The sequence below is a fragment of the Maylandia zebra genome, linkage group LG23 (assembly GCF_041146795.1).
Source record: "Maylandia zebra isolate NMK-2024a linkage group LG23, Mzebra_GT3a, whole genome shotgun sequence".
NCBI classification, from domain to species: domain Eukaryota; kingdom Metazoa; phylum Chordata; class Actinopteri; order Cichliformes; family Cichlidae; genus Maylandia; species Maylandia zebra.
In genome coordinates, this window is record NC_135188.1 from 31,259,018 (window position 1) to 31,283,597 (window position 24,580).

General features: G+C 39.9%; 1 protein-coding gene across 5 annotated transcripts; it reads right to left on the reverse strand.

Moving 5' to 3' along the window:
* Nucleotides 1–2,599: 2,599 nt before the first annotated feature.
* On the reverse strand, nt 2,600–24,200 carry LOC101463999 (nectin-3). Of its 5 annotated transcripts, XM_076880073.1 has the most exons (9): nt 24,042–24,200; nt 22,353–22,435; nt 22,083–22,212; nt 20,387–20,710; nt 19,259–19,588; nt 16,259–16,543; nt 15,818–15,919; nt 3,989–4,134; nt 2,600–3,362 (listed from the first exon to the last, which is right to left on the reverse strand). In XM_076880073.1, the coding sequence occupies exons 3-9, from the start codon at nt 22,150–22,152 to the stop codon at nt 3,360–3,362; spliced, it is 1,260 nt and encodes a 419-aa protein (XP_076736188.1). In that variant the 5' UTR covers nt 22,153–22,212; nt 22,353–22,435; nt 24,042–24,200; the 3' UTR covers nt 2,600–3,359. The 5 variants fall into 5 exon arrangements, with proteins under 5 accessions (XP_076736188.1, XP_076736187.1, XP_004570224.1 ...); XM_076880072.1 differs by having other exon boundaries at nt 2,600–4,134; XM_004570167.5 differs by lacking the exons at nt 2,600–3,362; nt 3,989–4,134 and adding an exon at nt 4,648–7,680.
* Between the last annotated feature and the right edge of the window lie 380 nt (nt 24,201–24,580).

The window sequence follows — 24,580 nt, forward strand, 5'->3', positions numbered from 1 at the left end:
AGTGGCTGAAGTCTGTGGTGTAGAGGGTGAAGAGGAAGGGGGAGAGGACAGTCCCCTGTGGTGCCCCTGTGTTGCTAATCACCTTGTCAGACACACACTGTGGGAGACGTACATATTGTGGTCTTCCTGTCAGGTAATCAACAATCCAGGACACCAGAGAAGCATCCACCTGCATCGCTGCTAACTTATCACCCAGGAGGGTCGGCCTGATGGTGTTGAAAGCACTGGAAAAGTCAAAAAACATGACCCTCACAGTGCTCGCCGGCTGGTCCAGATGGGTGTAGACACGATTGAGCAGGTAGATGATGGCGTCCTCTGTTCCGAGACGAGGCTGATAAGCGAACTGAAGGGGATCCAGATGTGGTCTTACTATGGGTCGCAGCTGGTCCAGGATGAGCCTTTCCAGGGTCTTCATGATGTGGGAGGTCAGTGCCACGGGCCTGTAATCCTGGGGGCCACTGGGACGAGGCGTCTTTGGTACAGGGACGAGGCATGATGTCTTCCACATCACCGGGACCCTCTGCAGACTCAGACTCAGCATAAACAGTTTATGAAAGACTCCACACAGCTGGGGGGCACAGGCCTTGAGGACAAGGGGACTCACTCCGTCTGGTCCAGCAGACTTGCCTGAGTGAAGTCTCCTCATTTGCATCTCAACCTGGTATTGAGTGAAGGTGATGGTTACTGCTCCCATTCCCCATGGGATGGACGTAGAGACCTAAAATTCATTCCAGATACACAATATAACCATCCCTCCCAAACAGTGGTCACAAATCAGTCCAAATGTGTGGTAGTGGGCACATCTGCTATATTGAGATAATCCATCCCACCTCACAGGTGTGCCACATCAGGATGCTGATCTGACATCATGAGTAGTGCACAGGTGTACCTCAGACTGCCCACAACAAAAGGCCACCCTGGAATGTGCAGTTTTTTGTGCTATTGGGGGTCTGGGGACCCAGAACCGGTCAGTATCTGGTGTGAACACCATTTGCCTCATGCAGTGCAACACATCGTCGCTAAACTCCAGAGAAAACCCACACAGGCACACTGAGCACACTTAAACTCTACATTGAAATGCCCCAGTTGACCAGATAGCATCCTTTCTGTGGGACAGCAGTGCCAACCACCGCACCACAGAGCAGCCTTTTCAAGCCATTATTAGTTTGACTTACATGTTTTTGTTTCCGATGCATGCTACATGCTGGTTCTTGCTAATTAACCTGAAATATACTCTCAAGTTATAATCCTAAATTGAGAATCATAAACAGTTTGGACTTTGGAAGGTGGGGATTGAGAGCATGTGATTTTTATGTCATATTTTTCACTTTCCGTTGTCTGGATTACTCACAGCATGTGCAGAATCACATGCTTGGCGCAGTCAATGAAACCTCGCCCCCCTATTTTTTAACTTTGGCTCATCCAAAGATGTGACGTACTTTCTTACACCTTGAATGCAGGAAGTGACACCTTTCACTTCAGACTGAAACCAGCTACAGACGCTTATAAAAAAATGAACCAAGAAATTCTCTTGAGTCTCCCATATTTACGTTACCTTAAGTCTGGAACAGGAACCATTTCTAAACTGACGTTCACAGACAATAAAAAAGGGCAATTTCTCACCAGTTAAATGGTGTTAGAATTTAAATCATGCACAGTACAGAAGAGTACAGAGAATTAGCATTGAAAAAGAAGAACAAAGTTTTTCAGTCATGCAGAATCCACGATGCAAACGCAATCTCACGGATATTAAGAAAATGTTGTTCTTAGTCACATGCTTTGACACTGATGATACCCAGCCTGCAGCAACATTACATTCATGCTTGTAAATGACACATGTATATAAATAACACTAAAAGGAAAGCGCTTGAGTTTAGGCTTTGAAATTCTAATTTGTGGCTTTAACCACAGTGCTTATCTGATAAAGATTATATAATCGACACCAACATTGGCAAAAAAAGCAGTTTGCAGCTGTTTTAAAGCTACAAAAAGTGTAAGATTTATTTTTAAATGTGGACAAAATGGCCTCTAATAACTACTTTATAGTGAGCAGAGGGTACTGCAGAGGTAGACGGGGTCAGACTGACAGTGGAGGCCTTCATGGAGTATGTGGCACCTGTAGGACGTTGTGGTTTCATAGGTACTAAAAGTTGACGTGCCTTGCTGCAAAATCTGGCACAGACACACAAGCACATACTCACAAACATCCCACCTTAGATAACACATCGCCCACCGGCCACCATGTGACACATTCAGAGCACCCCGTTGCCTCTTTGGGGGAATAAACATGGAAGTGTGATTGTATGTGAAATTGTATACTGTATGAGGGGCAGATATAACAGAGGTAGGGAAACTGAGCCCCCCCCCCAAAAAAAGTGTACTTGAAGTTGGACAGATGTGTGGGTTACGTCTTTGACTTTTAAATCAAGTTAGACAAGGTCGCCCTCTAGTGGCAGAACAGTAAACCTCTGTTTCGCACTTAGCAGCCAGCTGGCCTGATGATATCTTATTTCTGCCACGCTGTAGTTGAATAAATAAATCCTTAAAATATTCTAAAATGAAGTTGAGCAATGAGTAAAATAATTTCTTGTTAGTGGTCCAGTGCTTTTATTGTAAAATATACAAGAAAAGGACATTGTTTCCGCCAGATAAGCCTGTATAACAATCTTGTTTGGTATAACAGTCAATGTTTTCAGTCAAATTATTTGCTTTAATAACAGCGGGGTCACTGATAACACTGAAAATATATAGTGAGCTACTTGGAATTTTTTTCCTGTCATTGTTACTGTGGAAACTAAACAAAAATCGTTAGATGCTTCACCTCAGGAAGAAACATAAATAAACCAAAAACATAAACAAACAAAAAAAGAAGATAAAAACAGTATTATAAAAAGACAAGAAAAAAACGAGAAAAAACCCCCAGAAAAATTAGCAGAAGACATTGTTTTTGTTTTCATAACATATGCAAGTCACATGTAAAGACAGTTTTAATAATAATAACAATTTATGTAGTCCTGTGAAAAACTGCGTACATCCTTACTGCTTCCACTGGAATTAAGAGGGTAAGTAGCAGTGAGGTGCTGGTAATCAAATGTATTTGATTAACTGATCAGCTAATTAAGTATGAGCACCTCTATAAAAACAGAAGATCTGAAGCTTTTTTTTTTGCAAATTATGCCACAGTTTTTTACATGGATGACTCTACAATCCCCTTACCTCAGATTGAAACTGAAAAAATCTAAGAGCTACCCCACAGACTCTACAGGCCTCAGTTAGCATGCTAAATGCTCAACACAGTTCAGGAAGAAGACTGAACGTGTATGGCTTGATTGGAGGGGTTTCTGGGACAGTGCCTCTTCTCACTAAAAAGGACATGGCAACATGGTTTAGGTTTGCAAAGTTGCATCTGAAAGAACCACGAGATATCTGGAACAATGTCCTTTGGACAAATAAGAGCAAAGTACAGATGTTTTGTTATAATGCATAGCTCCAAGTTTGCAAAAATCAAACTCAGTATATCAGCACAAACACCCCCAGCACGGTGGTGGAGAGGTGATGATTTGGGGTTATTCCTGTTGCCACAGGACTTGGGCGCCCTGAGCTGACCTCCTCTATAGACCAAAGTGTTTTAGACTTAGATGTGAGGCTGTCTGTCTGAGAGCTAAAGCCTGGCACAGCCAGGAAAATGATCCTAAGCACAGCAGCAAATCTAAATCAGAATGGCTGAAAAAGAAAACAAATGCCTGCAAATGTAAACGAACTGAAGCAACGTTGTACAGAAGACTGAGCAAAAATTCCTCCATAATGATACGAGAGACAGAAAAAGCCAAACACACCAATTCAAGTTGTTGTTGCTTAAGGTGGTTCCACAGACTACTGAATCATACTGTCTGCTTAGCTTTTCCCAGGACTGCATAGAGTCTTATGAAAAAGACTGTAGATGTTGAAAATAGTGTGATTATTTTAGGCATCCATTGTGTTGTAATACCTGACTTGTACTTAAAGAACTGCATGGCGACACTCCTTCAGCTGCTCCACTTTCCTTCCACGGCCCAAAGAAATGCTTGTTTAGGTTATTTGGCATATGGTTGTTCGTCTCCCAGACTGGATAGAGTGGAAAGTGGATGGATGCACCTATTTCATAGCAGCCGTTTTGAAACAAAATAATAGGAAACCAATGATGTTAGTTTATACGTGGTAATTGAATTCAAAATGAAACCAAAATCCAGTTTAAGCTTAAAAGCATACAAACTGTAAGGGTTAACTCAATGCACACTTTCAGGTTTTTTTTGGTGTGAAAATTGACTCACAAGTGAGTCATTTAAATAATATTCGGAAAAAAAACCAAATTTTAAACTGGTTAAAGCTATTTTAATCTTAAAATATTTGCATTGGTTAGTCACAGATTTATTCTTTTGTTCTTTTTTTTTTCCAAAGAAGGAGATGCCGTTATACCACTCACAGGTTCTGAAAGTAAAACAGTACAGTCACAGCAGTGGGCTGTGGAGGAAATGAGTTTCAGTATGTAACACCCACGGTCCCCATACATCACTGCCAAACAATCTCAAAAGAATCCAAGCTAGTATGAGGGTATCACTTCATACTATTGTGATATTCAGCAAAATCAATTAAAAGAAGCAGCGAAAAGACAGCAGATAAAGTTTTTTATTTATTTAACCCAGTGCCGATCCACATTAGCTTAAGATTTATCTTGCAGCACAAGTGCAGGACACTATTTAACAGATTTATTGATACAAAAAAGGAAAAACACTGTAAAAGCAACACAATCAGCTTGTTAGCTTCTTATCATCAAAGACATTTATTAATATTTAAACCTTCAAACTGTGTTTATATATAAAGATAACAGACTTCACTGTAGCATTATACTCTGAGTTTCTATGATAAACCAATAACTGCCCATGCAGGCCAATAAACCTAGCACTGGTGCTCCCTACAGTTTAACTCTGTAAATTATAATACTGTACAGCAATGGCAGCAAATGCAAACACACACATAGACATAGATGCACTCTGTGTTTCTTTTGAACTCAGATTACTCACCCAGACACATAGAAAGACACACAAACGCCTTCTATCTCTCAGACAGTTATGCAAACAGTAATTCTCAGGATTCATGTGCACAGAAATTGTTTGGGCGGTGTTAACCACCGAGCACACAAAGGTTACAGGTCGACCACCCGTCTCTGTCCTGCAGGCAGCAGCTAAAAATAACAAACTTTTCATTCTTTTCCACCACAAACCATCCTTCAGGGTGACTCACACGGGCCGGTTTACTAAAAGTCAGATTTTTTTTACTTTCCCGTAACTTGCAAGTTCACAATTGGTGCCGTTTTAGCCATCGTTCTTCTCTACATCACAACCACAAATGGAGGGATGTCAGGTGAAGCAACAGCTTCGCAGTGGTGATATTGGTGTCCCACAGCAATCAGGCAAAGAGCAAGTGATGTGGCTTGAAATGTTCAGCCACCTTAAAAGGTTCAGAAACAAAGTATTTTCACAATTACAAAGTCCAAACGGTTTTGGTGGTTTCGGTTTTTCTGTGTCACGTTTGTTTGTGCCTCTGGTCTTCCAATTCTGAAGAGATTTTCAGTTAATATCTGATGACACCTACATATATGTGACATCAACATTTTTTCTAGTTTAGTGATCTATATAAGGGTTTTAGAGATATATATGCATATATGCATATATATGCATATATATATATAGAAAAGTGTAGTTACAGTCATGGTCAGATGTTTACAAACACTCATCATGGACATGAATGTCATAGTAATTTTGGGCTTCCAATGATTTCTTTGAACTGTTCTTTTTCCAGGGTAGAATGATTGTACAGGATTCCATAAGTTTGAACTTATTTTGGATTTTCTCTAATCCACACAGGCTCAAACATGCATACAGACTCATATACATACATTTCCTTATTTAAATCTTTGAATAAGTGGCGCTAAAGGTTTTACATTGTCTTTAACTTGACAAGAGCAAAGCCTGTTAACGTCTCACTAGTCATCATAATTGACTACAACTGGTAATTTCAATTGCTAGCAAAAAAAGGATTTATTTTTTCAGCACTCATTGGATTTACCAATATTGTAAAAATTGAGAAGTTCTAAGTAGGAGAATTGTAGATATCTACAAGTTGGGAAGGTCTCTTGAAGCCGTTTTTAAACAACTGCAGACTGTTCAAGCAAGTAAGTACAAGGTATTCAGATGCATCACCACTTTGCCAAGATCTGGAAAAAGACCAAAAGTGTCACCATCAGATTTGAGGAATTTGCTTAGGATGTTCAGGAACATCAAGGCTCAAGCGTGCCATGAGCTGGAAACTACTGGAACACCAGCAACACTGTCCACAGTGAGGCCAGTTTTACATCACCATGGACTAAGATGCCAACTCTGCTCCAAAACTGACACCTTCAAGCTCGACTACAATTTGTAGCAGCCCGCATGGAACAAATGCCTTCTGGAGAAGAGTTTCATGGTCAGATGAGACAAAGATTGAGCTGTCTAGCCACAATGACACAAGGCATGGAGACTGTTTTGCAGCCAGTGGTACTGGGGGCATTCCACAGAGTAAATGTAATAATGAATGAGAATCACTACCTCCAAATTCTGCAACTTCACCTCAAATCAACATTTAGTTGACTGACAACACAACTGAGTGTTCCAACAGGACAATGAAACACACATCAAAACTGGTTTTGGAAGGTATAAACGGGCTGACAAGAAGCTGTTGGAATGGTCTTCTTAAACCTCAGCCATACTGAAAATTTGTGAACAACACTTTAAAGCCAGGTCTGTGTCAGCTAACCAACCAACTTAAATGAAGTCTACAAATTTTGGCAACAAGAGCGGTTTTTGCTTCTTGATGACTACCAAGTACATCTGGCTAAAGTGCAACTTGCTAAAGGACACTTAACCAAATGTTGGTATGGTGTTTCAAGCTTTGTGTAATTTGGACCCTGTGTGGATTAAAGAAAATCCAAAATCAGATCAAACTTGTTCACTCAAGTCTTGTTTTTTAAAGTAATTAAAGATTTATATTGCACAATCATTCCACCCTGGAAAAAGTAAAGTTCAAAGAAATCATTATAATCCTCAAATAACCATGACATTCATACCCTAGATGAGTGTTTGTAAACTTCTGACCACAACTGTAAATTTACATGACACTTCATGCAATCATATAGCTACTGAAAGTTGAAAAAATATATAACTCATCACACCATTTTCTGACATCAGAGAATAACTAAAACACACATACAAACACACACATGTACAGACACTACAACGACTTCTTAAGAGAGGAAGCACTGTTTAATCTCACCACTGGAGCTCCATTTTGCCACATCTACTTCTGCATCTCTCAGCCTTGCTATCTTTTATATAAAAGGGTTTCATCAACAAACATCTCCAGTGCTCTACCGTAAGTATAATAACTAGCATTAAATAATGTGGTTTTAGTTCTGTTTACTTTGTAGTAAATTGGTGTCCACACTAGCAGTACCCTCCCAGCTCAGCCCAGTGTTGGCTCAGCTCTGTTCCCTTCCTCCTTCCTCTGAATACTGAATTGAAGGGCACGGTGCTGAGCAGCTAGGTCAGGCTCAGAGCTTCACTGGACCTTCATCAAAGCAGCGGTGAGGGCAGACTCCAAATCAGTCTGGATAGAAAGAGACAGACACACAAAGTTATTTGCCATGCCTGCACCTTTGTCCCAAGAACACCGGAAAATTTTCAGTGTTTAATTTTCCACTTCAAAATCTATCACACAATCCTTCCTTGACAGCCTTGCATGTCCTGTTCAGACTGTAACCGCCTTTTCCTGGTAGGATGTTGTTTAGATTTCATTAGTAAAGAGACTTTTTCAGGTTGATGAGGGCAACATCAGGTTTCTAGGACATTGGTCCATTAGTCACTCGTTAAGTTTTCCATCGATTTTAAACCACTATCAAGAAACCAACCACACTAAGGCCAAAACCCACCCTATTGGTATTTTTTTCCAGACCTGCAGCACTTGTTCATTTAGATCATGCATGAAAACACAGGTGTGTATGTCAGTTTATCATGTTATCATTTTTATCTTCATTATATGTATGAAGTGTATGAAGTGAGAATGCAAAAACTCACAACACCAAAATGGTAAACGGCCTGTATTTGTGTAGTGCTTTACTAGTCCCTAAGGACCCCAAAGCGCTTTACACGTTCAGTCATCCACCCATTCACACACTGGTGATGGCAGCGACATTGTAGCCACAACCACCCTGGGGCGCACTGACAGAGGCGAGGCTGTCGGACACTGGTGCCACCGGGCCCTCTGACCACCACTAGTAGGCAACGGGTGAAGTGTCTTGTCCAAGGACACAACGACCGAGACCGTCCAAGCCGGGGCTCGACCCGGCAACCTTCCGGTTACAAGGCGAACTCCCAACTCTTGAGCCACGATCGCCTTAACCAAGCAAATGAATAATAAAAACATGTACTTATTGTTCTTCTTTGCAAGTTTCATATTGTCTAAGACAAAGTAGTCAGTGACAGGCACTATTAGTGTCACTGTTTGACAAATGCTTATTTACAGGTATTGAATAGCGAAACATTTCACTGGCCTAAAAAAAGTTCGCAAAATGTATATAAAAACACATACATGTACACGTACAGGTAATGACAACAAGGTACACGTATACATAACATTTGCTCATTTTGACATCAGCTGATGATCTATTAGGATTTGAGAATTATAAACATAATTCCCAGAAGCTAAATAGATTTTTATAATCCTGGTAAAAAGTTCCATCCAGACTGTGTAATGTGTCTAGGAGAAGTCTTGAACAGACATGCATACATATGCTATGATAATTATATGGGTTAAGAAAAGCTAATGGACCAGTCTATAGCCATTTTCATAAAACATAGCTTTATGGAAACGTAGTTTTTAGTATGTGCATTTAAGACCACTGAAAAAGGAGCATGATATGAAAGATGGGTGTAGCAACTAGGACATGAGCAACATTCATGTCAATCCATCAAAAATACCGGTTGAGACATTGAAAGGAGTTACACAAGCTGACCAAAAAAATCCCAGTCTATATGGCATTGTCAGTAACTGGACTGTTTATAAACTCAGTCTTGTAATTTTAAATCCAAAGTGGCTCTTAAGCTGTGGCTATACATAACTGTTTGATTGATCATCCAGTTTTATTAATCAAGATCGGAGTTTGAGGTTAGTCTATAAAAAGAAGCCCTCAGAGTATTTCTAAATGTAAAAATGTCACAATATCATCGGCGACAGGGTGTATTAACTTGATATAAATCCCACTCAGGAATGCAAAAAGAAACACAGCAAGCCCTTACACGTCTGTGCACTCACAAAATCCCCAAAACGCCCCCTCATATCTAAAAAGATCACATACACAAAATAATGAAACACTGCATGAATTCCACAGACATAATTGCCTGCCACACCTAAATCTACATGTGGCAGTAATGTGAGTTATTTAGGAAAGTCTATAGCACCACTGCAAAATCGACACATGGAGGCTAAAAGACAATTAGAGCATCAGCGACAGGTTAACTGTGCTGTGAGTTAGTGGAAAATCATTAGTGCAGATGGAAATTAATGCTTGTTAAAGCTGTTTGTTGTTTCAGTGTGGCAACCAGTAGGTGTCACCTTCTCCACATTAGGAAGCTGTGTTCCTTTTAAGATAACATGAGACTAAAGTTTGTTCCTTTGTCCTCCCTCTGATATCTTGGGAGCTATCAGTTCTGCCCCCATGATTCAAGTGGTAACTGTGTTTGTGTGCTGGACCGGATGTGGTGCCAGCCCCATATTTCCTCTGGTGCCTCAGATTAAAAGATGCCACTGAAAACATTTTCTTTCCATGATTAAAGATTTCACACTCTTATCTTTAGTTGTAGTTCAGCCAGCGGCAGACCTTGCGGTCCACATATCACCACCCAACCACGACAAAAATCATGCAAACACTGCCCCAAATAGACCAGCAACATTTTACTGGAAGAGGCCCCGGCCTTGGTCCTTCTTCCCAGCTGAGATCGAGGCAGGCAGAGTGCGAATTACACCCACTGTTTGAGCAGGAACTACCGGGGCCTATTTGTGGCTTTTTCATGGTCTGTCTTCAACCGCAGACATTACAGTACCTCAATGGGTTCACAGTGGGTTTCTCTGGAACTGGGCATTTCAGAGACTTTTGTCAGCAATAGTTTTAGAGACCGGCTGGTGCACAGTGCAGGATTTTCAGCTTTTCCTCTAACTCAGAGAGGAAGTACAGATGTCCTGAGGTGAATTGCTTAAAAAAATGACATGGTAGGAAATATTAAGGCAAATTACATTACAAGCCATAAACTTAATTTTGTTAGTCAGAGCATCTTTGGAAACACATGGTAACCTGCTATAGTTTGTTTTGTTTTGGTTATTCACCAAAAGTGGGTTATTTTGTAATTTGTTTCCAGCACTCAGCAAGATTTGAATCAAAACATGATGGTTCTTGTTGGTTTGGGTGATTATGCTGTTAATATCCTTCCCAGTCCTTATAAATTAGATTAATACTTTTAATTAATGCATAAACTGATGTTTTAACTGTGGTTGTTACTATTTTTCCACAGATATATTTAGGAAAAGTAATGTAAAAACAAGACTTGCATGGAGACTATTTCTTTGGTGGATTTCATGGTTTCATTAACAACAGTTCTGCTCTCATAACAGTGCAAGCTGAGTACAGCCAGGTCCCCTAGCATCTTATGTGTAGCTAAATCCGACAAATCACATGCAGCGACCATGCCTACAAAAATGACAGACAAGATTACAATTACAAGGTGGATGTTAACAAGCAATATTAGATCCTTAGCAGGACTGAAACACAGACAAACTTAGCAGAAGGTCGTTCTGATTTGTAAAAGGAATGTCACTCATGTTTGTTTCATTCTTTGTAAACTACAACTGGCCCAATTTGAAAACCCATTGAATAGTGTGCTGGCATAGTGCTGGGGAAAGTAACTAGCTTTTCTATGCTTCCAGTATTGCCAGGATGTCTGGCTAGCTCATACCCGATTGAAGACTCCCTCTCCTGCGTGCCAGGAGACAAAAGCAGATAAATTTACAATAGCTAATAAAAAACTAAATTACCATGAGAAGAGTTTCTAGATTGCGTTTAATCAAATTAAATCTCTTGCTTGTTCTCTACACAAGATTTTAACCTTCATGCAGCCAACGCCATTTCAAAAACAGCTGGTCAAAAGAACTTGGACTTCAAGTGGACTATCAGAATCAGAATACTTTATTGATCCCTGGGGGAAATTATTTGTGCAGGAGCGACTGTAACAGGCTGCACGCTGGTTGGCGCATGCGCACTGAATGTGCTACAAAGGGAAACCAGAAACCATTCTAATCACCTTGAAAGTCAGTATTTTGTATGATGACCTTTATTCTTAAATATATCCTGAACTCTCTTAGGAAGCTTTGTAGTAATTTCTTTAAGTAGTTTTCAGGAATAGGTTTCCAGACTTCTTAAAGGACATTCAAAGCTCTTCTTTGGATGTTTCTGCCTTTTGTTCTGTTCTCTTGTCAACATGATGACACAGTACTTCAATAATGTTGAGGTCTGGGCTCTGGAGAGGCCAATCCATGACTGAGTGTTCCACTGTGTGTTTTTCTATGAAGATACCTTTTTACGGCATTGGCACTGTGTTTGTCGTGCTGAAAAATGAAGCTTTTTCCAACCAGATGCTTTCCAGATGGTATTGCATGGTCAATCTCAATCTGACAGTACTCTTCTGTTTTCATACTTCCATCAAGTTTGACAAGATCACTAACACTACTGGCTGAAATGTGTCCCCAAACTATGACTGTGCCTGGGACTTTTACAGATGGCTGTAGAAATGCACTATTTTACCTCTCTGCTGCCCCCCTCTGTACATATTGATAATGATTTGAAGCAAAAATTTCAAACTTGAACTCTTAACTCCATCAGACCTGTTGTCACTAATTTTCAGTCCAGTTATTGTGTAATTTGGCATACCTCAGCTTTTACTCCCAGTTTTCCTCAAGACCGTGACTTGAGCTAACCTTCCACTGAGATCGTTTCTGATGAGCCTTCTGAAGAGTCAGATGTCTCAGGTTCTGTGTGATTTGTTTTTTATTTTTAAGGAGACAACATTCAGATACTGTTCATCTGCTGTATAGTCTTTCAGGCATGACACTTCTTCTTTTGTCCTCCACTTGTCCAATTTCCTCAGATTTCTTAAGGACACACTGCACACCATACACCATGCAGACATAACCAGTTTTCAGCTAATAGCTCTTTGGGAATCACCTTGGTAGTCACCAAAAATACTATTTTCTGCCCTTCAAACTGTGTTATCTTTGGCATTTTTCACAGATTCAACAAAAGAAATGGAAAGAAATTGTTTTTTTGTTTTGCAAAATACTAGCAACAATCTACCTAAAGATACTATTTAAGATTGTTTTTGCAAAGTTGTGTGTCAAGAGTTTTTCACAGTACTCTACTTTCATATGCAAATAACTCTTGATCCATATGTATAAACTAGATCCAAGTATGGGAAAGATGCATTGCAGCTGAATTTTTACACGTGATACTATGTTTATATTGTGAATTGATCCTGTAACTAGAATTAAATTTTCTATTAATGACAGCGATGATCTTGGCTTAATCACTGTGTCATCAGGTGATATCATAAAATCATTAAATGATCAGTATACATGAAGCTGTCTGATTTTAAAAAATAAAACAAAACTTGTCAGGTTATCTAAAAGTAAAAACAAAGACACTTTGCATCACAGCTTTAACTGCAATCTGAATCACATCACAGTAAAAGCCTGTGTTTGCTCCACATCCCAACTTGGCCAAGACTGGGAAATACATATGGTAAGAGTGTGTCTGTACAGCTGAGTATGAGAGGGGACGTTGTTATCAACTGGGCAGCCTTTCAGCTTAGGACTTGTCACAGTTCCCTCATCCAGGCCCCCTTAATGTCTGCCTTCTTTCTTAGTCTCAGGGATTAGACCAAGAAAGAGGGTCTTTTCTTCTGCCTGCTAACTCCAGACAATCGGCACGATCACTTGTTATTCTGCTCAAGTCCCACATAGTTGGAAAACAAGGAAACTTGTGGTTCAAGGAATGTTTCAAGGAAACAAGGGCTTCATTTCCTGGGAAAAATCTATTTTTACAACGAAGCCACTGCAATCTATTCAACATATCCCAAGCTCAATTTTCTGGTCAAACATGGCACAATCAATCACACTGCTAACATAGTATTTAAGAGTGTTCCTGACAAAAACAGAACCACCCTTATATCAGCAGCATGAATGGGGACTCTCTTGTGTGGGCAAAACCTAGCTTTGAAACTTGACATGAAGAGGTGACAAGGGTGCAGTGCAGTGAATTCCCACCTTTACAACATCGCTGAAAACTTTTTTTAAAAATTGAAAAAAAAATCTTTGAAAAATCAAACATGAAAATGTCCATGAGGGGATGGCATATTTAAGCTATAATGGATGATAGTTTTTTGACTGTTGTTGATGCGTGAGATTGTATTAGCTATGGATGTCAAGAACAGTCATGTGACCCAACCTTGACACATCAGCTCCACTTTTGTTTTTCTTCCTTTACAGCTTTTGTTTTGCCAGCCAGAACACCAGCTTCAAGCCAAGGCCTCTGTCAATACAGCACAAGCCAGAGTTTCCCTGGCTCCCTTTGGTGTGGAGGTAATTTATCATAAGGGGGAAATGGGCAACCACCCACATGCCACATTACATTGGCAACTCACTCAGTCATTATTGTGGGAAAGGTGTTAACAGCAGAGAAGGTAGTGTCAATGACCTCGGAGAAGGCATCTGCCATGTCGCCTAAGTGTGAAAAGAAGCTGAATATTGACCTTTAGAGGGTGTTTTCTGGTAACTGTTAGTGTGTTTCATGTTTTGTTATAATAAAAACAGCTGAAACATCAGAAATCTCCAACTTAACTGTAATTATATATATAAAAAATATAAACTGTAATATCCTTTTTTGTAATCAAAATTGGCAGACACAGCTATTAACATTGGCAGAACTAAGCTGTGAATGGTTTCCTTCCTGGCAGCTAAGTATCTTTCAGGCTATGCATTTATTGTTAATAAGCAATTTATGCTTCCTTGTATTCCTATTATTTTCCCTGTCTGCAAAACACAATGGATTAATAATGTCAGCTAAAAGAATCACATTTTTTATGCCCAATGGGAACTAAAAAAAAAACAAAAAACAAATACAAATACAAAAACCCACATTCTTAATTTCTAATTAGTTCAACTTGAACTCCAAAGACTAAGTTAAAGATGCCACTGTGACATCACCAACTAATGCTGGCTAGTTAGCTTGGTTAGTAAGGTACATCTGTACTTTTATACTATCTGTGGTATAAAATGGGATTCTATCTTCATCAAAAACAGGGCTTGAAAAAAAAAATTAGTAAAGACACAAATGAGTTATCAGAATCAAAATATCAGAAATTGGTAACTTATCATTGTCACCAAGAAGGGGCAAATTAGCTCTAGAGACCAACACTGTTTTATGCTCCAAAGATATTTCTTTGGGAACTGACCCACTTTGAAGGCTGATTGAAGTGGTCAATTGAGGAGCTGCTTTTATGTCTTTCTTGAAATTGTTTTTCAGTTCCTGATGTTTGCTCATCATTTTGAGAAGTTATTTATTCTCCCATTGCTACAAAAACAAATATTTACATCTTTGCTGTCAGTGTTGTAAATCTTTACTACGTTAGAGTAAGTTAGAGTCACATTTGTTTCAACTTGGTAGTGAAGACACCAACAATCTTAAAAAAAAAAAAAAAAAAATTATATATATATATATATATATATATAGTAAGTATGTAAGTATGTTAGAAAATAGGGGTGACGAGAGTAAACTCTGAGCTAAAACTAGCTAAAATGTTAATGGTAATGATATATGATCTACCTCCTTTATATACAAGCAGTCAATAATTTTTCCCCCTTTTTGTTCATTTTCAAAATTACAAATGACAAAATAATTAGGTTTAACTTTGAAAAGAAAACAAGTTTTATCTGTCAGTCCTTGAAGCAGTAGTTGTGCCACTGTAGTTCTTGGAGGCTGATTTGGTATGTCACAGTCCATAAATGCCAAGATGTTTTCTGTTCATGTAACCAGAAGAAATGTGGACACTTTATCACAGTCACGGTGACAAGAGGCACTCAAAACTTGGCCAGCACAGCAGGCCACTAGACAAACACTGCATATGCACTGAGGGTTTTTCTCACATCATGGACATCCTGTGATAAAGGAAAGCCTAGAAAACCTTAAGTAAAGCAGAATTTAATAAAAAAAAACAAAACAACAACAACAAAAAAAAGTCTGGTAATTTCTTCTGCTTGACATATATAATTACATGGTTCCTCATAAAGGCTTCCCAGAATAACTGTTTTGCTGAACTTTGAGGGAATACCTCAAAGGGCTTCTCATGGACTTTCTTCAGCCATGTTTTCTGGAGCTACTAGGATTGAGAGTGCCAACCATATAAGGGAAATCTTCATATGGTCTCGTAACAGAAGTTAGTCTATGTTTGATGACAGGCTGTAATTTATTATTGCAAAAACTACACTCATTGCATTTCTGAAATGCCTTTTGACACCACTAAACGGCAAAGCTGGCCTTGTTGCGTCAAGCTAAATCCTAGCACTCCAGTAACTGAATGCTATTTAAGAAATGCAAATGTGAAGCTTTTTAAAAAAAAAAAAAAAGCTTAGATTTTAGACTCACCATCCGTACAGATGAAGCACTTGCAGAGACACACACACAAGCACAAGAGGAGGACCGCTGCCACACCGCACACAGAGATGAGGATAACCATGGCTGGACCCACTGTGGCACACAAACACACAAGCTCACATTTCCTCCAAAACACAGATGATGTCTAAAAGTAGGATATATATTATGTATGACATCTGGAATAAACATGTTAGGTGATGTGGTAAGACAAGAAAGGTTCTCTGTACTAAAAATAATCCTTCCCGTACTATGTGGCATTACAGGATTCGGGACCCCATCAAAGCAGCCATAATTACCCAGCACTAAAATAGCAGAGAATTCACATTTGTCAACAAAAGCTCCTGTTCCTAGTAAAGGAGCTTTTACACATTATGGCATATTATATTTGCTATAATGTGTGACAGGACAAGACATCATTCAGGAGGTCCTCACTGTTTGTGTTGAGGGACATCAACAGGGGTTTATTCAAACCCGGGTGGTGCACGATGCACTTGATGGACAGGTCGCTGAACAGCCCAGACTGGAAGAGTAGCGTGCTCGTCACTATTGTTGTACCGTCGCCTTGTTCGTAGGCCGACGAAAATGGTGGGCCTAGGGTTCGGTTGTCACTGCCGACGTTCCACATGATCTCCGCTGCAGGCCGGGACTTGGCCGTGCAGTTGGCCTCAGTGATCCCTGAAGGTGAGGTCACCTGGCTCACCTCTGGTTTGGGTAAAACTGTAGAGAGACAGACTGAGTTAATGGCTGCTTGAAGTTTATTTTGCAATTTTTCTTAGGTCATTTTTTCATTCTGTGTTACTCTTTTTTGGTATTCTTTTAGTTACACCACAGAAAACAAAGATTTGCTCATCTGCCTTCCTAATGAAGATGGACAAACAGAGAACATCGCCTGTCAATCTTTCTGCCCCGACGACACAGTGACACAAGTCGTCCTCCGACAGGCCTGGAAACAAAAGCCAGACGGAGAACAGAGCCAGAGCAGCTTTTACTGACTGTGTGTGTGTTTATGTGTGTGTCTGGATCTGGTGTCTGCTTCCAACAGTTCAGACAAAAGCAAAGCCTGTTAGGAAAGCAACATACGCACACACACAAACACACTAGGCTTTGTGTCTAGGGAAACAGTAAACCACTCATCCCCTGGGCTTGATCCCACATTAATCACCACTTTCCCCTCTGTGACACCCCTCTCTCATTATCACTCCAAAAGCACCCACACACGCACTCACAGAGGAAGATCAGCAACTACTCTCACTCCTGGAACTTTTGCTCATGATCACTAGAGCTACATTTAGTCTTCTGATGGAAATCTACGTCCCAACTGACGTTTTAACCCAAAACTCCTTTTTTTCTCTATACCACAATCTTGCACACCATTCAAGTCAAGTTGTGGTATACACTGATCCAATGCAGTTACACTTCTCAGGAGGCGCAGGCCAGGTTACGTGGAAGCTCACAGCATACAATTAAAATGGGACTCTGGTTCTGGCATAAGTTACTGAGTAGATCTGATGCAGAAGTATAATTCATGTGTAAAAGTGTAATAGTGGTCTAAGCAACTCTCTCTCACTGAGGGGAAAAATAGATCAGAACAGTAGTTAATGACCCTCTCCAGTACCTCTCACCTTTGAGCTGCCTGTGGTTTGTTTATACACTGCTTTTCCTTTTCCTGAGCTATATACAGGATCCACACACACATACACTAGTACACATTTCCTCTCAGCCCTCAGTATATTCTCATTGTGGTACATGTCAAGACCCTTTTCCGAGAGGGTGAAAGATAAGGCAGAGACCATAGAAAGGCGCCAGCACCAGTGTATTTAGCCCGAACTTTACAGCCACACCTTGTTTTTCCTCTTTTGTGTATCATGTTCTGGGTTAAAGTTAGGAGCAGGTTTAGGGAAGAAAACTAGTTTAACTTTCTAGCATGTGACACTAACCCATACTGTATAAATGTTCCTGTAAACAAATACAGGATTGGTAATATTAATAATATGTTTTACTTTCAGAGATCCATGTTCCGCGTGGGAAATTAACAATAGCGCTACTCATTGAACTGGAATGATCAGTTTGGTCAGTTCAAGGTCCCATGCCATTTAAATTTTTTTCCAACATATTATTTTTATTCTAAATGACACTAACAATGGGCACAGATTGATGGAAAGGATGGAAACACTTTTCCATGTCAACACCCAGCGAAATATTTATCTGACATTTCCTGGAAACAGCTCACATTAGTCATTTCCAGATGTCCAGAAATAGTCTTATCATCATCTTCATCATTATTATCATTATTATTATTATTATTATTATTATTATTAAGTGTTCCCATTATAAAATGAAAATTGTAGGTGTGCCTCCTAATACAACTAAAGCTAAAAGAAAATTGTTTTTTTTAATCTGCTCTAGTTTATATTTGCTAGCAAATGCTCATGCTCCAGTATTGTTTGTACCTGTAAGCTGTTCTATGTGTCTAAACACAAAAAAGAAAAAAACCCACATTGCTAGATCTTTCAGGATTTGTGGGTATAATTGATATGTTAGTGCGAAATAGCAAAAGGATAATTTCACAAGGTGCTATAGATGCAACAAGGCAAAAAAAACAAAACAACAAAAACATGCAATTTTAGCTTGTTGCTAGGTAGTTGCACGGCAACATGATTATGCCACAATATATGAGATAGATAAGAACAATCAGGGGTCTCAGATATACCTGTGTGACAAATTTGGTTCCTCAACTCTTAATTCTGAAGGACAAGTTGGTGGTCAAAGAAACTAACAGACAGAGATTTTTGTGTATTTCAATGAGAAGATTGCCGTTGCTCTGTTGTGGGATCTCCCAATCGTTTTATGTGTATATATGGAAAACTGGAGGCTGGGAGAGCAGCAGCAAGGGCCAACACATATAATAGGTACGACACTCACAAGCATGAAAGTAGGCTCTGTGGGAGATATGGGTTGCAAAGTGGCTTGCAGGTGGGTAGCAGCTGTTGTCAAGCTAAGGCAACTTAAATTGGGGGCTCTATATGAGATTTACCAATAAGATGTGTAGAAGGGTATCAGCTGACATGGCATGGTAATAAGATAAGCTACCATGACTACTTATCATGGCTACTGCCTGCCTGAAATAGCGCCTGAGCAATCATCCAGTGTATGATCCTTGCTTGTCTCAATTCGAGCGAGGAGGGTTGTAGTTTAACTTTGAAGAGTATATTCAAAGCTGGGGTTGTGGAGATTAGCCATATATAGAGGCGCTGATTAAATATGGCTACTGAGTTGCTAATGACTAAATGTCATGACAACTTTGTCAGCTATATGTAATGACAGACTTTGGATAACATAGAATTCATCACCTAATAGGGAACAATTTCCAAGGACCAAATACAGTAAAAAACAAAACAAAACAACCAAGTAAACAAAAAAATAAGATCTCACCATAAACAGAGAGGCATGTGGTGGCGGCCCGGGTGCCATCTGGGTACGTGTGGAACTCACAGGTGTAGCAGGCCTCGTCCTCCGTTCGGACAGCCTTTATCGTCAGCTCAGTGTGTCCCAGGGTTCGGCTCAGGCTGACCTGACCCTTGAACTGTTCCTCTATTTTGTAATGGTTGCCTTCAGCAACGGAGCCAACAGTGGTGGTGTCACCCTGCTCGGCTGTCTTCCTCCACAAGACCTGTCGGACCCTGCCAGGGAGGCTGTACCAGCATGAAAGGGTGGTCGGCTTTCCACTTATGGCAGTCTTATTGCCATCGAAATGCACTTTTCCTGGTACACAGAAAATTGTAGCCAAATCAAGTCATTTTTATTTATACAGCAGATTTTAAAATAACAGGAGTTGCTCCAAAGTGTTTTATAGTCATCTAGTATGGAAAAGTAGCTGTCTACACTGATATTCATTAACTCCATGCAGCTTTTAGGGTATAAGAGATGGTCTTTAAATAAGAATAATGTATGAGCACATTTAGCAGTAACAACAGAAAGCACTAAGGTTAGCAGCCTGGGTGGGCTCTCCTGCTCCTGCTGATCTGAGAGTTCAGACTTTAACCTGCTACTTCCGGTTTTACAGGATTTTGCTGCCCTCAGGCAAAACAAAGCTTATACTGTGCAATGTGACTTCCACAAATAAACACAGTTGCAAAAGAGGCTTTGACTTTATCATAAAGGCACAAAAGTTCAAATGTCAGTTGGAGCTGCTACCTTGAAAAATGCAGACCGAAGACTGTTGTTTTTAAGAAAACAGAATCAAGGGGATGTTATGAGAACCACCAGTAAGGATATTATTGCAGAATGGGTCTAAGGAGCTTGGAGGCTAGTGAAGAGGTTTTATCTCTCAATCAAGAAGCTTCTTCAGTTCCAGGAGAACAAGTCCCACTAGGGTTTAAATACCTGAGACTCTCCATCATTTGGTTTTAGAACTGAAGAAGCTTCTCAGATGAGAGCTTAAACACCTACAAGAAACTCAAAGTTCAGTCACTTCCACAGACATGACAGAATGGGAACATTCCTAAAAACGGCTCTGAGGTTAAAGCTCATTTTAGACATATTTGTAAGATTTACTCTCACCGATGATATTGAAGCACGCCAAGCCTTGTTGCGTGCCCTTGGGGTAAACATCAAAGATGCAGTGGTAGCAGCCGCTGTCAGCAGCCTGCACTTTCGTGAAGGTTATGTAGCTAGCGTTGTGATGAGAGACAGTGAGCTGCACATTTTGGTCTTGGTGACTGATGTGGGGCGACGTCCCCTGTTCGTACGCCAGAATGAGCTTGTGGTGCTTGTTGAGCCAGCGCACTTGGTAGACCATATCACCTGGCTCCGTAGTGATGTTGCAGCCGAGCAGTAAGGGACGACCTGCCTCTGCGGTCAGATTAGCGGGACCTAAAACCTTACCTGACGTAAGGCACAAACACAGAGTCAGCTCCTGTAACTCTAAAGACTTTTTCACTGGTAATTATGTGGGGAAGTAAGAGTAACACTGAATTTAAAAACAAAACCCTATTGCATTACAAAGTTGTGAGGGCTTGAAAAGGGGGCATCTGGACTTGTTTTTTTCTGGAAAAAAAAATTTATGTTTGACTAAAAGTGGTCTGATTGGCCTTTTTAATGCCCAGGTAATGGAGAACCTACAATGAAGTTTACACAAAAATACAAAATTCCATCCATCCATTTTTAGATCACGTGGGGTAATACAGAGGTGTTTCCAGGCTAGCCAAGAGACATAATCTCACCAATGTGTCCTGGGTTTACCCAGGACATACTCATTACACATCACAAGTAGAAGGAGGAGGGGACCTCCAGATCAGATTCCTGAACTCTATGACTAGATGGAATAAAATTAGAATATAATTTAAAATCTTTATTCTGAACCCTAAAAAAATAGGGTTCCCTAAATTTTCTTTAGGGTTTTTCAAATTTTACTGATATGTCAGTACAGACTTTGTGGTTGGTTTATTGAAGCACGCCAATAAACCAACCAGATCCCTAGTTTCAAGTGTTATTTGACACATTGTGGAACTCATTTATTAAATTCTGGTCCCACTTAGAGTAAGCTAGTAGGGTAGACTATCAATTACTGTCTTCCGTGGTGTGAGGCTACCTCATTGCTATTGTATGACAGTGCATTGTGCTCGGCTTCTAACTTGTCAGATGTGGTTAAAAAAATAAAACAGCAATGGGTAAAAGTCCTAGAATAAAATCCACAACCAACTGGTGATGACACGATGGCTAATTCCATTTTTTATAAACAGCTTTTGATAAACACATTTGCTGCTGTGCAAAAATATTGTGCAATTATGCATCGAACTAATGAGTCTAGTAAGGTATGTAGAAATAATCACATCAGCGACACGAAACAGAAGTCAAACAGGTTGGGCACAACTGCTTCAATCTTAGATAATTGCATTTTTTTTAACTCTTAAAAATAAAAAATAATTACAGCTATGATATAGAGCAAGAGTAATATGAAGACAAACCAGGACATATGCAGTTACTTTCTTGCAGAGGCAATTCCATGCAAAACCAAGCTCACCATTAAACAAAAACGAACTCAATAAAGTTAGTTTTCTCTTTCTGACTTTTGCAATCTCATGCCTACAGTTTGTAAGCTAACAGTCTGCTCTGAAAACAGCCTAGGCCATTGTGAAACTTTGGTTATAGCAGCAAGTGTAATCATCATGTAAAAAAGGAGGCTATAATCATTTTGCAAAAACACAGAAAAAAAGAAGAAACTCAAAAATTAAACACGCACACGTATCTGGAATACCTTGCGTCGTAGAGACAGCTGCTCCTACGATCCAGAGCAGCAGACGCAGCGGGATAGAGGACCCGCACATCGCACACTGAAGCAGGGTAACCGACTCAAGCACTGACCCAATCTTACATCCAGACTGCAGCTGCACACACAAACGCAGTCAGGGAGTTTGACCACAACCTTAATCGCAGCGGGGAAACCTCAAGGTTAAGCACTTTTTACAGCTTCTGGCTAAATAAACAGGACAAAGAAAAAAGGAAATAATATTCCTAAAAATCATACCCCTGTCAGCTGTCCAGTGCTCTACTTGTTGAGCCGCTGCTGGTCAGAACTGTAGATCCTGCATGTTCTTGGGAAGCTGTCAGCTGTAATGGAAAAGCCAGAGGAGGACATTAGCAAAGACGTCAGCATCATAAGAAATTAAACTTTTTCTTTAGTATTCTTTTTTCTTTTGGACATCTGTGCATCCCACGGTTAGTTTCCTTTAAAAGTTGCTGCTATGGCGATTTGTAAGCATCAACAACAACAGATGCTGATTCAAGGAACATTACCTGGGGTCTAATAGGGGGTTTTATATCTTAATCAACAGCATGCGCTCACTCCGGTGAGCCCATAATTATCTGGCAACGCAACACAAGCACACCTCTTAGATGTCTAGACAACATCAAGCCCTGAGGTTTCGACATCGATACCTGCAACCACAAAGGAATTACAGTGGCCGGATGCTGAAGATGGAGGTTGGAGGGAGTCATTAAGGTGAGCACAGCATGCACAAGGACATGCAAAGCAGAGGGTGTGCAATCACCAGCCGAGCCCAGCAGTGAGTAAGCTGTAAACATCATACTCTGGCATAGCTCTGCTCTCATTGTTTCACAGAGACAATAGAAAGTCACCACTGTGGCTTTACTTGTGAATTGTACTTGGCTTGCATCAGCTCTCCGCATCCTGGAGAAAAAGGCTGGAGGAATTTGGCACAAAGTGACTTTTGATTAAACTTGCTCTGAGTCAGGTGAAGTGGACTTACTGGTAAAGAGAAACCTGCCTAAACCACAAGACAGACCACGTCCAGACCTCACAGCTTTTACGGGCATTATTTTGCACCATTTACACTGTCAGCCATCTGGCTTCAAACAAGCTGCCTGCTCCTGTTGGGCAACAGTTAAATCACTTTTCCACTATAAAGCCATACTGATGTCTCACAGTAGGCTGGGAGACTCAGTCAACAAGGCCAAACAGATGTAGGCTTTTATTGTGAAAGTCCAGCCTAATTTTCTTCACATCCAAGGCAAGTCATCAATGGAAGAGACAGCGAGGGAGCTAGAAGTTGACTGACAACAACATTTCAAGATCAACAAGTGAGGAAGTGAAACCTGGGTGCCAACCAAAATCCAGCCTCAGGAGACAGACTGAACACATCTTGAACAGATTTCTAAAAATAAATAAATAAATAAATAAAACAACAACAACAACACACACACAAAGATAATTTCCCCCACATTTAAAAACAAAGTTATCACATTTTTATTTTTCAAATAACAAAACGAATTCTCTTTTCATGAGAAAATCACTGTACTTAATAATATACTATATAATACTATAGTATAAAATAATAGGGACAGATTAGTGCAATGCATGAAAAATGCACAGTAAATATCAGTAAGCATATCTAAGTAAATATCAATCCTTTAAAATACTTTAGTCACAGGTGCAAAACAGGAAAAGTGTGATAAAGTTTGAGTTTATATTAATCCAAGTCATTTTAAGTCGATCACAGTCATTCGCTATGAAGGTTAAGGTCAAAGTTAGAGATGCTGTGAAGAATTTGACAGCAGGTGGGTTCAATTTAAACGCTCAAAGAAACAAATGCAAAGCATGCAAGCGTTAACCTTTAAAAATATTTCAGTCCTTCCGCACGTGCTTACTTAAAACTGTTCAGAATTTACAAGGAAAAAAATAAAAATAAATAAATACCTGCTGACAGAGTTTAATCCGCAAAGACAAATGGGACCCGGCGTTCGCCCTGTGCGTCAGGTGAGGTGAAACTGGAAAAGTATAATCCACAGCTCGTACATTAAACCAATACTCCAGCGTGTTGTTTCCTTCTGCGTTTTTTCAGCCCATGAACTTTGCAAACGACCCTCTGAGGACGGGAAAGATGAACAAACAGAGACCCCCAGAGGCCGAATGGCGCAACTGCAGTTCAAGAAATCAACTGCACAGGTTCAACCATTCGTTATTAGAACTAATCTGCCACAAAGAAGCTCAAAAATAACCTTAATTTATTTTATTTAAAGTGTTTATTCAAGTAGACTAAGTCGTCTTTTTTAATAAAGGGAAAATTAAAAATATTTATGAGTTATTAAAAACCTTTTTTCTGTTCTTTGTTGAATTTGGATTTTAGATTATTCTGAAAAAGGTCATGACCCCAAACCTGTTTTTTGTTTTTTTAGTGGCCTAAACCTTTGTTACATTATATACATCTTTTAAATGTAACCGAAAGCAGCAGTAAA